At 35.6% G+C, this 13,357-nt stretch overlaps 1 protein-coding gene across 1 annotated transcript; it reads right to left on the reverse strand.

Annotated features, from left to right (window-relative positions):
• Window positions 1–10,680: 10,680 nt before the first annotated feature.
• LOC100249738 (U-box domain-containing protein 11) lies at window positions 10,681–11,992 on the reverse strand. The gene has a single exon (XM_002264366.5). It carries the CDS (start codon window positions 11,821–11,823, stop codon window positions 10,894–10,896), a length of 930 nt encoding a protein of 309 aa, XP_002264402.1. The 5' UTR covers window positions 11,824–11,992; the 3' UTR covers window positions 10,681–10,893.
• Window positions 11,993–13,357: the final 1,365 nt, after the last annotated feature.

Here is a 13,357-nt window from a genome sequence, read left to right on the forward strand (position 1 = left end):
CACCCAATAGGCTACCGTCACTCACTCCTTATATACAGCTCTTCTCCCTTTTTGCTTTGCCCTTTATTTTTTTTGGTGCCCTTTTGAAGACTTTGGTGGATTCATCACCACTGGGGTAACTAAAGCCTACTTCCCCCTACATCTTCCTTTCTAATTATCTCTTCATCATGGGGTCTGAGTCACCAATCAGATGCTGCCACATCCCTCATTTCTGTTGAAGAATCCGGCATTTTGACTCCCCTTTCTCCTTTTCCTCTCAAAATTGGGCATCTTTGGCTTGAGAAGTTCTTTCAACCTATTTGAAAACCCCCCTTCCTTTCCCTAAAATGTTCCAAATTTGAATGCTATACTCCTTTCCCACCCTAACATTTGTTACATATTCCAGGAAAAGGTCTTGGAATATTTCTTCTTTATCTTTAATAATAGAGTACAAGTTTTCTACACAGAAAAATTTCTGTATAAAAACTTTTTCAGAAAATTTTGACTGTGAACTAACTGCTACAAATTTGTCAGCAGAAACCAAAAACCAAACAGAAGGGATTAAAGGAAAGAAAAAAGGGGGGGAGGGGGGTGGAAATGGGCATTAAAGAGAAAGTGGGAGGTGGGGAGGTGGAAAAAGTGATGGGTGAGATGGGCCAAGTATTTGAAAGGTAGTTGAAAGGAAGTTGAAAAAAGAAAAAGGTGTCAGGCATTTTATTGGGTATAGGAATAGAGTAACAGTAGTATAGGAATATAGGGGCATTCATTGATAGTACTCTTTTAATATTTGGCTCTATCATATATAGCAACAATGTTGTCAAAGTTATTATTATGATTGCATCAATTGATGGCATTGATTGGAGCATCCTCACATAAAATCACTCCCCCTCCCCATAATTCTCTCCTTTCCCCCTTTTTCCTTGATCCTTAATATTCATAAGTTCACATCATATTATTGGGTGACAGCTGAGAGGATGCCATTTCCTTCAAGGCTACCCCACCCTTTTTTACTATCATTTGGGTCATACATAATACTCATCATTTATAATGTATTAATATCTTATTATAATTTATTGCATTTGAGGGAATATGATTTACACAGCAGGGTCATTATCTGACCTCAAAGTTACGATCAAATGAAATGAAATTCAAGTTTTTGACAGTTGGTTTATATCTTGATTGTGTAGACAATTGAGTTGTTGAGACTTGAGAGGAGGAAGTGGAGGGGGTCGCTTTTTGGGTGGTTTGAAGTAATTGGGATTTGGTTTAAAAGGAAGTTGGTGGATTATACCTACCTCAACCTGGATTTTGATGGGGATTTAGTGGAGAAACCACCCTCCTCCTCTCTTGCTTTTTGGCTTCACTTTTATTACTATTATTTTTTGTTTAGGAGCTAGTACCTTTCCCTTTCTCCTAGGGGTCAACTTCTACCTTTTTATTACAAACCCAACAAGGAAAGCAAACTATGGTCTTAGAATTCCATAAAAAGTTTGAAAAATTTTGGGTTCAGACTGGTACCTCATCCAGATAGAATCCCCATCTTTAATTCACAAAATTCTCCTGCAAAAACCCAGGAAAAATTAGGCCATTTCAACATTTTATTCCTCTTAATTGTTCTAAAAAATTTCTGAAAAACAATAGTAAGGGTATTGAGTGGCAGTTTGAATAAATGAAGCCAATAAAAAATCCAAATGAATTTCAAACTTTAGAAAAGACAGAAACCAAAAGTTCAATAATGCTCTACCACGCCATACCAATCCCAGCCAAGAAAAGGAAGGCCCCTGGAAAGACATGGGTTAAACATTCAGACAACAGTAAACAAGCAATTAATCAGAATTTTTGGGGTTTTTCTAAAAATACTGTGCCTGCCACCAGATTTAGACCACCCAAGATGACCTTCAGTGAATGGAATAAGACGTGTTCTCATGGGTAAGTGACTCAAAAAGACAGTTCATGCATAGTGATTTTATGTGGGTTGAGTTATGGTCCGTCCGATTCAAGGTTAATCTATTTGCAACCAAGGCGTATGCCTTCACCAAAAGAATATAGAGATTACTTTTTGGACTCGATCTAAAGGACACGCGTTAATGACTAGGAATTGAAAATGACATTGTAAGAGAATATAGATCGCATGTTGCGCCTTGTAATCTACCGTTAGCTCCCCAAATTTCCACCGTGAGTAAAGAGAATAAGAGATGCATGAACGGAGCAGTGCAGTGGGGTAAAAGCCTAGCGTGAATGGCGCTACCCGTGCAGAGAGGGAGCATCTTGTGCACTCTGCATCATAGAAAAGTTGGTCCTTGTGATGGTTTTTCTCCAAGGCAAACAGTGACACGGCCAAATTTGCTGTAAGTTCATCTCTACAAGTATTTTCTAGACCATATAAATGCTAGCGTCAACTATAAGAGAACTAACTGCCAGCCATGCTTTTAAGGCAATACATAGACAGGTCATAATTTTCCTGAATTACAATTCAACAGCTTTCAATATGAAAGTGAGAGCACTAGCTTTCAAACAAGGATCCAACATGAATCATCATTTTGCCACTTCTGCATCATGCATAGCAAGTGCCCATTCCTCAAGTATGTAAATAGTGAACAAACCTCAGTAGTATAGAGCATATAGTCCTAGAACAACTAATCTTAGGACAACAGGTTGAGGGAGGTTTAGTCCTTGTTCAAGCATGCACCCTTTAATCACCTACAACAATTTGATTTCCTCATTAATTCAGCAGAATTCAGGAAAATCAAGCAAACAAAAGCAAAATCCTAATGGTGAAACCCAAAACTCATAAAAACTTGAAATTGAAGTTTAACATGAACATAACCCTACTCCCAAGTCCCAACCACAAGTTGATTTTACACCAAAATTATCATACATATCCAGCCTTTTGTACCATGAACTTCATTTGATTCCTGCATATACCATTATCATTTGTGAGTTTCTGAAATTCAATTTACACTTTCACTATCCAGATTTCCCAAGTAATCTGACTACTTAGCGACCATACTTGATCCTCAGAAGCCAACACTTTATTCCTTCTTCATAGATCCAAGCTGACGCCGACCGAATATGTTCATCATCAATTTAACCATGACCCCAAACTCCATCATCATCATCAACTTTCACAAGCATCTAGCATTTTAGGCTCAAAATAACATAACGCAAAGACCTCCATTTCTCACGCCAGGTACAGGAAATACACCACCCTCCACAAGTTAACCATATCTCAACTAGGTGGGAATGGCCCATGTGCCCGTCTCATTCGACAAGTAGAAAGATCAACCAATTTCCTTCATGCTTAATAGTCAAGAAAACATGCCTTCTACAGACAATGAGAGAATGGGGTCAAACATCGAATTATTTTTTGTAATCGATCCAGCTACTATTTACTGATATGAAGATACGTATCCCAACATAACACTAACCCTGACCAAGCAAAACCTCCACTTTAAAATTCTTCTAGGAAACATGTACTAGTGAATACAGATGAACCACTCACTGTGTGGACTTCTTTTTCTAATCCAATAGGGTGGTTTCCAGGCAGTAACCAACCCACACACATAGTATCACTTTACAGTCTTAGCTATTGCCATTTTTTCTGAACAAAGTTTTGTTCTTTTGTATCCTTGTTCTACGAGTTTTGTGCCTACTTGGTTCATCATCATTGCCCTTAGTCTCCCTTCCCACATATTTACCTACTCATTCACAAACTATCAACCTTATGCCCCACATCTGCCTAACAAAAGATTCCTAGTGTACAGAGAAATACTCATTCCAAATTGAAGATTGTTTGGCACTGTCACCAAATAAAACCAATAAGCCTGCACATCCGAGCCAAGAATTCCTCAACCATTCATCCCCTCATCCCTGTGCCACTAAATGTTGAAACTCCATTCACTTGAGAAATCTTGTGACAAGTTTTCCACATCCATAAAGCAGATAATCCTGAAAAACTCTCAAGAAATCAAGACCATCTAAATGATTTGACCCTTTATTTGTACATGGAAGGTGCTAAAGATGTTTGTTTCCTCTGGAAAGGAGGTCCATATTGAGTGCGCTTCACCAAAATCTTCTTATTTGAAGCTTTGCCAGCACATATAGATCCTATAGTTTAGTCATTTTTTGGAGCCACTCAACCAGGCATCAGGTCTTTCAAATCCCTTCATTTACTAGCAATGAATTCCTGAGGAACTTGCCCTTAGGGCTCCACTTTAATGCAAAAACTTCCTTTCTGTCATCAGGTTTCCTCAGTAATATTCAATTAATTACAGTTTCTAGAGATTAGAAAGTATAATACCTTTTCCCTTTTGGCATGATATTGTAAAATAAATTGGATCACCAGCCCTCTCATCAAGAACCTCAAAATTTTACAGCTGAGTACCAGTCAATGGTAATGCACATGCTGCCTATAATGAGAATCATCAAATTACTACATAATGCCATGCGTCAAACAGAAATTTCATAGGAAAGAAAAGGACAACAAAATCAATTGCAGGCCAACTAAAACTAGAGACCTATAAGCCAAAAGAAATTGATGAGAGATTAGATGCACACCAAAGCATCATTTTGTCAGCATATGCATTCTTGCTTTCTAAAGGAAGCATGGGTTTCAGACCAAAAATAAAGAACATTCATATTTCCTCCTGAAATATAGAAAAGCACTTCCAACCAAGCAGTAGCAGAATAACATGTATTGAACAAACAACACATATCATGGGGCCCTTCTACCACTCTCTTCTCTCGTCTATGGCAACATCCAAGCTTTCCCAAACATGCTACTTCATGGATAAAAGTCCCACTTGTACAAGCTAGAATAAATTAGGACCAAGCCTTCCTGATCAGGATTGAACACTGAAAATTACAGCTAGACCGATCAGACATGCCTTGAACCTAAAAAATTGATCAGTGAATTCAAACCAAATTAGAAATCCAACTGAAAAATCAAAGAACTAAGACTCTAAGTTGATCTTCAACTCTTTACACTGACACTAGCCTGCCCATTAGAGACACACTATCACCATCTATTAGAATAGACTAACTAACAATAAAAATAATAACTACACGCATAGAAACAGTGGTGACTTCACAAGATTATTTTGTCCCAATTTGTTCAACGTAGATTATATGAAAAATTAGGTGCAGGACAAGCAGAGACCATGAAAAGCCCATCTCTCCAGGTAGCCAACTTCAAGCATGTCTCCAAGTACCCGATATAAAACCCCAGATCTGCATTCAGGTATCAGCCTGCACATATCATTCAAAAATGAAAGTAAAAAATCTCCAGATTTTCTCACAATGGCAGACCAAGCTAATACAAGGGGACTTAAGGGTGTAGGACTTAGAATCAACACAGAGAGGAAGGCCAGAAAGTGATTCATGATTGACCACAGTAAGGCTAGGAGATTGATGACATTCTACTAGCTTGACCTTGCATAGTATCTATAGGTCAGGATTATTGCAGCTTTTAAACACAACCTTCCATAAAATTTCTTAGAAATTAGTTCCATGTGAGGAGTGACCCACAAAATAGGTGTCTAAAACATAGCTTACCAACAATTGGCATATTAATTTAGACTTTCCAAATTTTCTATTAATGAGCTTATGATCCAGAATAAAATAACCCAATTTAAGGCAAAACCTTCCTTTTAGACATGATCATACGTAAGTTAACAATTCAGAATGCTGACACATGGTTCTTAACAATGTGTGTGAAATGATAAATAGTCTTATATCAAGACAAATCAAAGCATTTTAAAGTGAAATCCTGGCAAGTATTCCAGTAGACTGACTGCCACTTGAAGATCTGAAATTAGTAGACCAAATCTAAGAGACATCTAATGTTTACCAGATGAGGAAACTCTACACAGAGTCCCACCAATTTGCTTCAAAGAAATGCACTTCCTGAATCAATAAAAATCTTCTTCAACTCAAAGCCTAATACACAAAGAGGAGTTCTAACATAGCTATCTTAACCATAATATTCACTGAAATTTGAATTATTCTGAATGAGCAATCACTGAGAACAAATCAACCAATATTTCCAAAAAGGACCTCTGAAATTTTCTCTTAATTTCAGTTTTTCATGAGCACCATCCATATTCAACCAAAAATTCCTTGCATCCTCATTAAGGACTGATGTCCTGCAAAATAATAGCCAAATCCAACAAAAAAAACTCATTAGATAACACAAAAATGGAAGACCTGGTAAGAGTATCTCCCCATGAATCATCCATTGTTCTTTTCCTCCATATTTAATGACCTTCCAGTTTTGTGGAGATAAGATGAAGAGAAAGGTAAGAGAGGTGAAATTATACATTATGCAAAATCTAACTAACCCATGAGAAATTTTTTTACCAAATATTGATTTTAGTATTTCCTCTTTTAAAACATCCAACAGCTATAGGTAATTAAAGGTGGTAAACCACAGTCGATAAAAAATTCCAAGCCAAGACCTCAAGAAAGGAATATGGCACATAAAGTCATTAAAGTGAAACTCAAAGGCCTGCATGATTAAAATACTCTGAAAAATTAACAGCAATGTGAAGCAAGGGATGGGTAGAGCAGCTTATGCAGAGGTGAAATGAGCAAATAGTAGTATTTCACTAGAAATCATATTTTATGGTGGAACTTTCAGCATGCTCTACATCATTTTCACTCCATAATCCCAAAAGATTATGCCTACTACAAGAAAAATGAGCCAGTTACTTAACTAAAATGTGCTTTGTACTTAAGAAAGAAGCACAAGGATAAATTCTTATCCATTTAAGAAAGAAAAATAGCTCCTAGTGCATTCATAATTAACATATAAATGATGTTTTACTCATAAATGTAATGTATATGCCCTGCTAACATGGTATATTTATGAAGTTTCATCAGTAATCTAATAAAGTTTATATGTCTACTGCAAACCCCATTAACTTTTTTTTTTCTTTTTTTTTTTGGATAGGCAAACAAAATTATATTAACAGCACCAATCAAAAAAAAAAAAAGGCACACCGAAGTACACGGGACATATGCAAGGGTGCCAAATGGCAAAGAAGGAGAAAGAAACAAAAAACTTCCCTCCCATTAACTAGATCCCAACCAGTCAACTAGTTCTAAAATAGATCCCACAGTTTCAAGCATTGGATGTAATTACATCTATACGTTTTCATATTAGACTCAATATAGAAAACAACAATCAATCTGTGTTTTAAGACTACATAGCTATTAACATTGAAACTTAAAACTTTGTCGCCAAGACAGAACTTAGGAACCTAGCCCATTAAACAAATATATGATAGGACAGTAAAATACAGAAGTACCATTTTAGAAACGTTTAAGACAACTGAAAAAGGTTGAAGTAATATTAAATGCTAATATTTCACAACCGGAACCATCCTGGTGCCAAATTAAGCACAACTCAATCATAATCAGTTATGTTTGATAGAATATCTAAATAAAATATTAAGTTTAGCATACCTGCAGAAAGATATGGTTATGTATAAGTAATTACTTTGTGAGATGGAATCCACATCATACCCAAGAACATGGCAAGTCAAGCTTGTTGATGATCAAACTAACCACTGTAAGCTGCAATACATGAAACTACTAAAACATCTTTTAATTAGTATTATTATGTACAGTTTGAAAGGGAAAGGGGATCTGAATGCTAACGAATTACATTCAGGTGCATACATAACTTATGGAGGAGACCCTGATTATATTATGAACAGAATATAAAAGAGATAAAACAAAGAGTTCAATCAATATACAGTACAGTTATTCAGCACTATATGGCTTTTGTTAGGGCACAGCTGCCATATAGGAGCTGGACTTGTACAACCAGTGCACCATAGCATCATAAGCCTGATCCAAGTAATGTTAACACACCAGTTATGGGTATTGAGACATTTCATTTACCATATGGCAGTAGAACCATGACTTCATGTTATTGAACACTATAGCTATAATTATATTAAATCAATTATTTATAGCAAATAAAATAATGTTCAATTAACCAGTACTGACAAACATGCAGTTGAAAACTTGATGAACTTTAATTAATTGTGTCCATGCCAATGCATTTAGAGGTTGTTTGATAATCATTTAGGGGTTCTTTGATAATCATATCAAGTACAGAGAACTTTGATATATATATATATATATATATTCTATCCATGCAATGCAGTTGGTGATACAAAAATTGTTATCCACTTAAAAATAAGTTAAACTTGGAAAAGGGCTTCTGCAAACAGCCCTAACCGTATACAGAAAGCATGAGATGCTCCATTGGACTTCAGAATTTTCTCACTTTGAAGTTCTATTTTTGCTCTCTTTTTCCATCAAAATGACACCCTTCTTCAACTTTGTATCACATGCTTGAAACAGTAAAGCAAAATTCCCTTCACCTCCTTCACAAGCCAAGGTATTTTTCCAAATTATGATTTTAACCTGTGTTTTTTTTTTTCCTTTCTTTGCTTCTATAGAGATGAGACTTGTTTTGGTTGGGAGTTCCTTCCCTCACTCCCTCCCTCTCTCTCTGTAGTTTTGTGGATTGGAATACATTCACTTTTTGGAATAATTAATTTTTTTATTAACGCACCAATTTTTTTTTGGACCAGGATTCTATACACAATATAAATGATTTTTTTTTTTTTCCCACACTACCATGACAATTGACTCACTGGATCTCATCTTCTGTCCTCTCACTTGGTTTCTTTTTGCCTTCTTCCTGCTTAGCTTCTTTTCACAGGATCACTCATTCTTTTTTGTAAATTCTTCCCTTCTATAAATGATAACAGTCTTGTTTCTTGTCAAAAGAGGGAAGGGGAAGAAGAAAGTTTGACACAATTTGGCCTAAAATATATACAAATGCAACATCTTCATTTCTTTTTCCCTTTTTCTATGCTTTTTTTAATTTTTTTTCCTTTTTGGGTAGGCTTTGTTGTAAGGTCTCCTAGTGCAGAAAAATAGCATCTCAACAACCATGTGATTTGTAACAAGTACCATCTCAACTACTAAGTGGTTTGCAAGTACACACCGATGCCATCTCAACTACCATACCAATGCTCTCCTTTAAGTGATCAAAGAAGCAGAGTCTAAAGTACAACCTGGTATATACCTATTTGAGATTAAAATCCCAATGGTATAAAATATTCTACTGCAAGTAGCATATGAAATTTCAAATAAAATATGTAGCAAAATTTGAAAGTGAGTAAAAGATTCCTTCCAAGTGTTGAAGAAAATTTAATTTTCTTCCAGATGATGATACTATAACTGGATTGGAGTCTATAATATCTAGTGATCACCAAATAACCAAGACATTTTACTAAGTCTGCTTTGTCTACCACACCTTTCCAAATTGAAATTGAGATCTTATTTATCAAACTAGTTCAACAGAATTTTCTGAAATTCGGTACATAAATGTCAATAAAAGAATGCCATTACAAGAGTATAAAGAAAAGCTTGTTGAGTAAAAAAATTTAAGAGTTTGATTGAATTCCACACTAAAATTTCATATGATATCAATTGGTTTTTCACTTTTTTAAGTTCAGAACTCAAAAGCCTTCATCACTATGCTATAATTTTCACTGTCACTAACCATCCCCTTAAAGGGCTTACCAATGCCCATATTTGATGGATCTGATACATATCCCACAGCAGCATTCAAATCATGTGGCTGACACTGGCACATGAGGAAAAGGAACTTATACACTGTCACTAACCATCCCCTTAAGACAGAGCACAAAGGAGAATGGGGTTGAACTGCTGAAGATATATCAAGGTAGTTTGGCTGTTCCCCATGTCTACAGGATTATTTGAGGGAGGAGGGAAACCTTGGGATCTAGAATTGTATTGCAGTTGATATCCCAATAAAATTCAAGCAGCAAGGATTAATAAAACATTGAAGCTTTAGATTTATCAGTTATGGAGGAGAGAAGATAACAGACTGTAAAAGCAAACTGTGTTTGCAGTATCCTCGTTGAAGATGCTCATGTGCAGCAGGGTGCATAAATATGCAAGTGTCTATTACCATGATGGAGGAAAAGAAAATTAATGACAGGATTTCTGGCATAATTAAATGATAATCAGGTTCAGCATCATTTCTGAAGCTGATCACTACTTGTGTTTACTTAGGAAACTCTTAATTAGTGACTGAAAACTCCAATGCTATGTTTGGTTCTGGGAAAATTGGAGGAAAAATGGGAGAAAAAAAAAGTGAAGAAAAATAAAAAATAGATTTAAAAGTTAATAAATTACTTTCACAAGTTTCTTCAAACTAATTTTACTTATTTTTCACTCTTCTCTATAAAGACTAAATGATTTTATTTTCTTTTATCTTTTACATAGTAAAAACATCATAAGATCAATTTCCTTCATTTTTTTTTTTCCTTTCCTTAGTACTTTCCCATAACCAAACATAACACAAAACTATCAATCATTTCCTCATTATTTACAGAAGCACAAAATATTAGTAGTCAGATTGGTTTTAAATTGACGGGATCAGTAGCTTATTGGTATTCAAGGGAGTTCATCTTTGCACTACAAGTACTTTTTAGGTAAGATTCCCAAATAACTATGGATGGTTTCTATGAAAATTTCTACACGGGTGTAACATTAAAACACCATCCTCAAGCTCAAGAAATCAAACATGGAAACTGGAGATTATGAAAATGCTAACATAGAACTACAGAATAACAGAGGAATCAAAGAAAATATATGAAAGCTGTCGTTTTCTATCTGAATTGGACGATTTACAAGGCAATATAACTTGAGTTACACAATTATTCGAAATCATTCAAATATCAATATAATTCAAGACCCTATTTTGTACAATATACCCCAACAAAGCACATGAATTCCCTAAAAAAAATGAAGTGGAAAAAGGATGAGCAAGCTACAACAAATCAAACATAGCTATATGAAAATTCAACTATATTCACGATCAGGATTTGAAGCAAACCGAGGTTCTCTCCCTCCATCTAGAAGCTTCAATAATGCAATGGCCTTGCTCTTCCCTTTGGGGCTTCCACCATCTGCAACGACTGCAATGCCATCGTACAACCCCATCCCCGCCTCCCTCATATCTCCGGCGATCCTCTCGCCTCCGCATTGCACCAAATTCAACAGCGCTGACACTGCATTCTCCTTGGTCCTTATACTTGATCCCGTGGAAGGATCGAGCAAGTCCACCAAAATCCCAATTCCGGAGACCTTCCGAAACGCGTCTCCACCCTCCTCGCATCCGGCGATCTGCGCGATCACCGCCGTGGCGTCCTCCACGATTCCGACGCGCCCGTCCTTCACAGCTAGCGTGAACAGCGCCGCCACGGCGCCGAGCCCCACCATGGAGGCGCGGTTGAGCGGGTAGAGGGAGATCCCGAAGAGTGCCTTGAGGGCATCCTTGATGGACCTTGGCGGCGCGTGGGGGGTACGTATAATGTCCACGAGTGCGTAGACGATGTCGCGCTTTGCTCCGATGATGGGGCGGTAATCATCATCAACAAGAAGGCTGTAGAGGGTGGCGGCGCATGCCTGGATGGCGGCGGGGGAGGAGGAGGGGGAGCGGAGAGCATGAGAGAGAGCGTCGAGGAGACCGCGCGTGGACATGAGGAGTTGGCGGCTGGAGATGGAGAGGTTGAGGAGGGTGGCGGCAGCGTTTTCTTGTTCGAGGGGAAGGGCGGAGTAAAGAGTTTCGCAAAGGTAGGGAACAGCGCCGGCGTCGGCGATGAAGCAGCGGCTGTCGGGGTCGTGCTTGGAGATGAGGCGGAGCTCACATAGTGCCTCGGTTCTTGTTTGCTGAGAAACGGAGCTGAGCCTGGCGACTAGAGATCGAGCCGTGCGACGTTTCACTTCCATTGTTGGGTGGCGCCTGGTGGTTGAAACTTGAAAAGGAAACAAGAGAAAAAAAATGAGAGAAATAGCAAGGGATCGGCCGCAATTTTTTAACTAGCATCTTTCACAGCCATTTCCATTTTCCACCGCCTCCGCCTCCAACTCATCGCAGTCTTTTCCCTCCTTTATCCGCACGCACTTTGACCACTGCTTTGCTTTCCCACTTGCTCACAACAACAACGTCTCGTCATCTCTAAATATTTTTCTTTTCTTCCTTATAAATCATTTTCTATTTTAAATTAAATCAAGTTTATTAAAATATAAAAAGAAAAAATATTATGAAAAACAACTTCATATTTAATAAAAATTTCATGATATCAAATTTTATTTTTATTTCTTTATTTGAGTTAAATTATAACAAATAGTTTAAAAACATAAAATAAACAATTCACATGTAGCTAATCGAGATTTTGGTCTGTTCATATTTTCTCAATTCTTATATCCACATCTTAAATTACGAGTTTCGCATTTCATTGGGTATTTCTTGTTTTTTCCTCACATCTTTTATCACACAATACTATTTTTATAAACACATTTTCATTTCAAAACTTTTTTTTACTTAAAATATTTATAAAAATATTTCTAATAATTTTTCTTATAAGAATCTATTATTACAATAATATATCAAGTTGAGAAATATTCTTTATAAAAATAAATTTATATTATTGGACAATGTTTGGTTCCCAAAAAAGTAATAAAAAAAAAATTTAGAAAAATTATTTTTTCATATTTGATTTCATCACGTGAAATACAAAAAAAAAAAATCAAATATAATTATAATTTTATATATTTTAAAATTATTTAATCCTTCCATAATAAAGGAAATTAAGTTAAATAAATTTTAAAAAATATATAAAAATAATTTATTAATTTTAAATTTATTTTTTATTTTCATTCACTTTTTCTTTATTTTCTTTATTTTACCTTTTACTTCAAATTTTAATATAGTCTTAATCGAACACTTCTCAACAAATAAAAAGGGCTTGGGAGAGTTATGTTCATAAAATAGTATATGTAATTTAAATATTGGTTTTTCGATATTAAAATAACATTTAATGTTTGTAGAGGGGTGAAGAAGTTTGTTTAATAATAATAATTGAAGTGTTTCTCCATCCCTCTTGTTAGGGACTTGTTTAATAACTGTTTTTGAAAATAATTTAAAAAAATTATTTTTGAAAATAGTTTCTAAAAATTATTATCTGATTTTTTAGAATAAAAGTTTGTTTAAAAATCTAAAATATTTTTAATATTTTTAAAAATAAATTTATATAGAATGTTTTATTTTTATCGAAAATTAAGTGAAAATAATATAAAATAATTAAAAGATGTTTTTTAAAAATATTTTGTTTCCGTTTTCAAGAATAGAAATTAAAAACATATTTTTTGTATTTTTTATTCGTAAAACAAAAAACCGTTATAAAAAACAATTACGTGCCTGCCGGTATAGGTGGTTGAAACGTGGAAGACATTTCCACATTTGTATATGTACGGATGTTGT

This window comes from Vitis vinifera, chromosome 13, assembly GCF_030704535.1.
Source record: "Vitis vinifera cultivar Pinot Noir 40024 chromosome 13, ASM3070453v1".
Classification (NCBI taxonomy): domain Eukaryota; kingdom Viridiplantae; phylum Streptophyta; class Magnoliopsida; order Vitales; family Vitaceae; genus Vitis; species Vitis vinifera.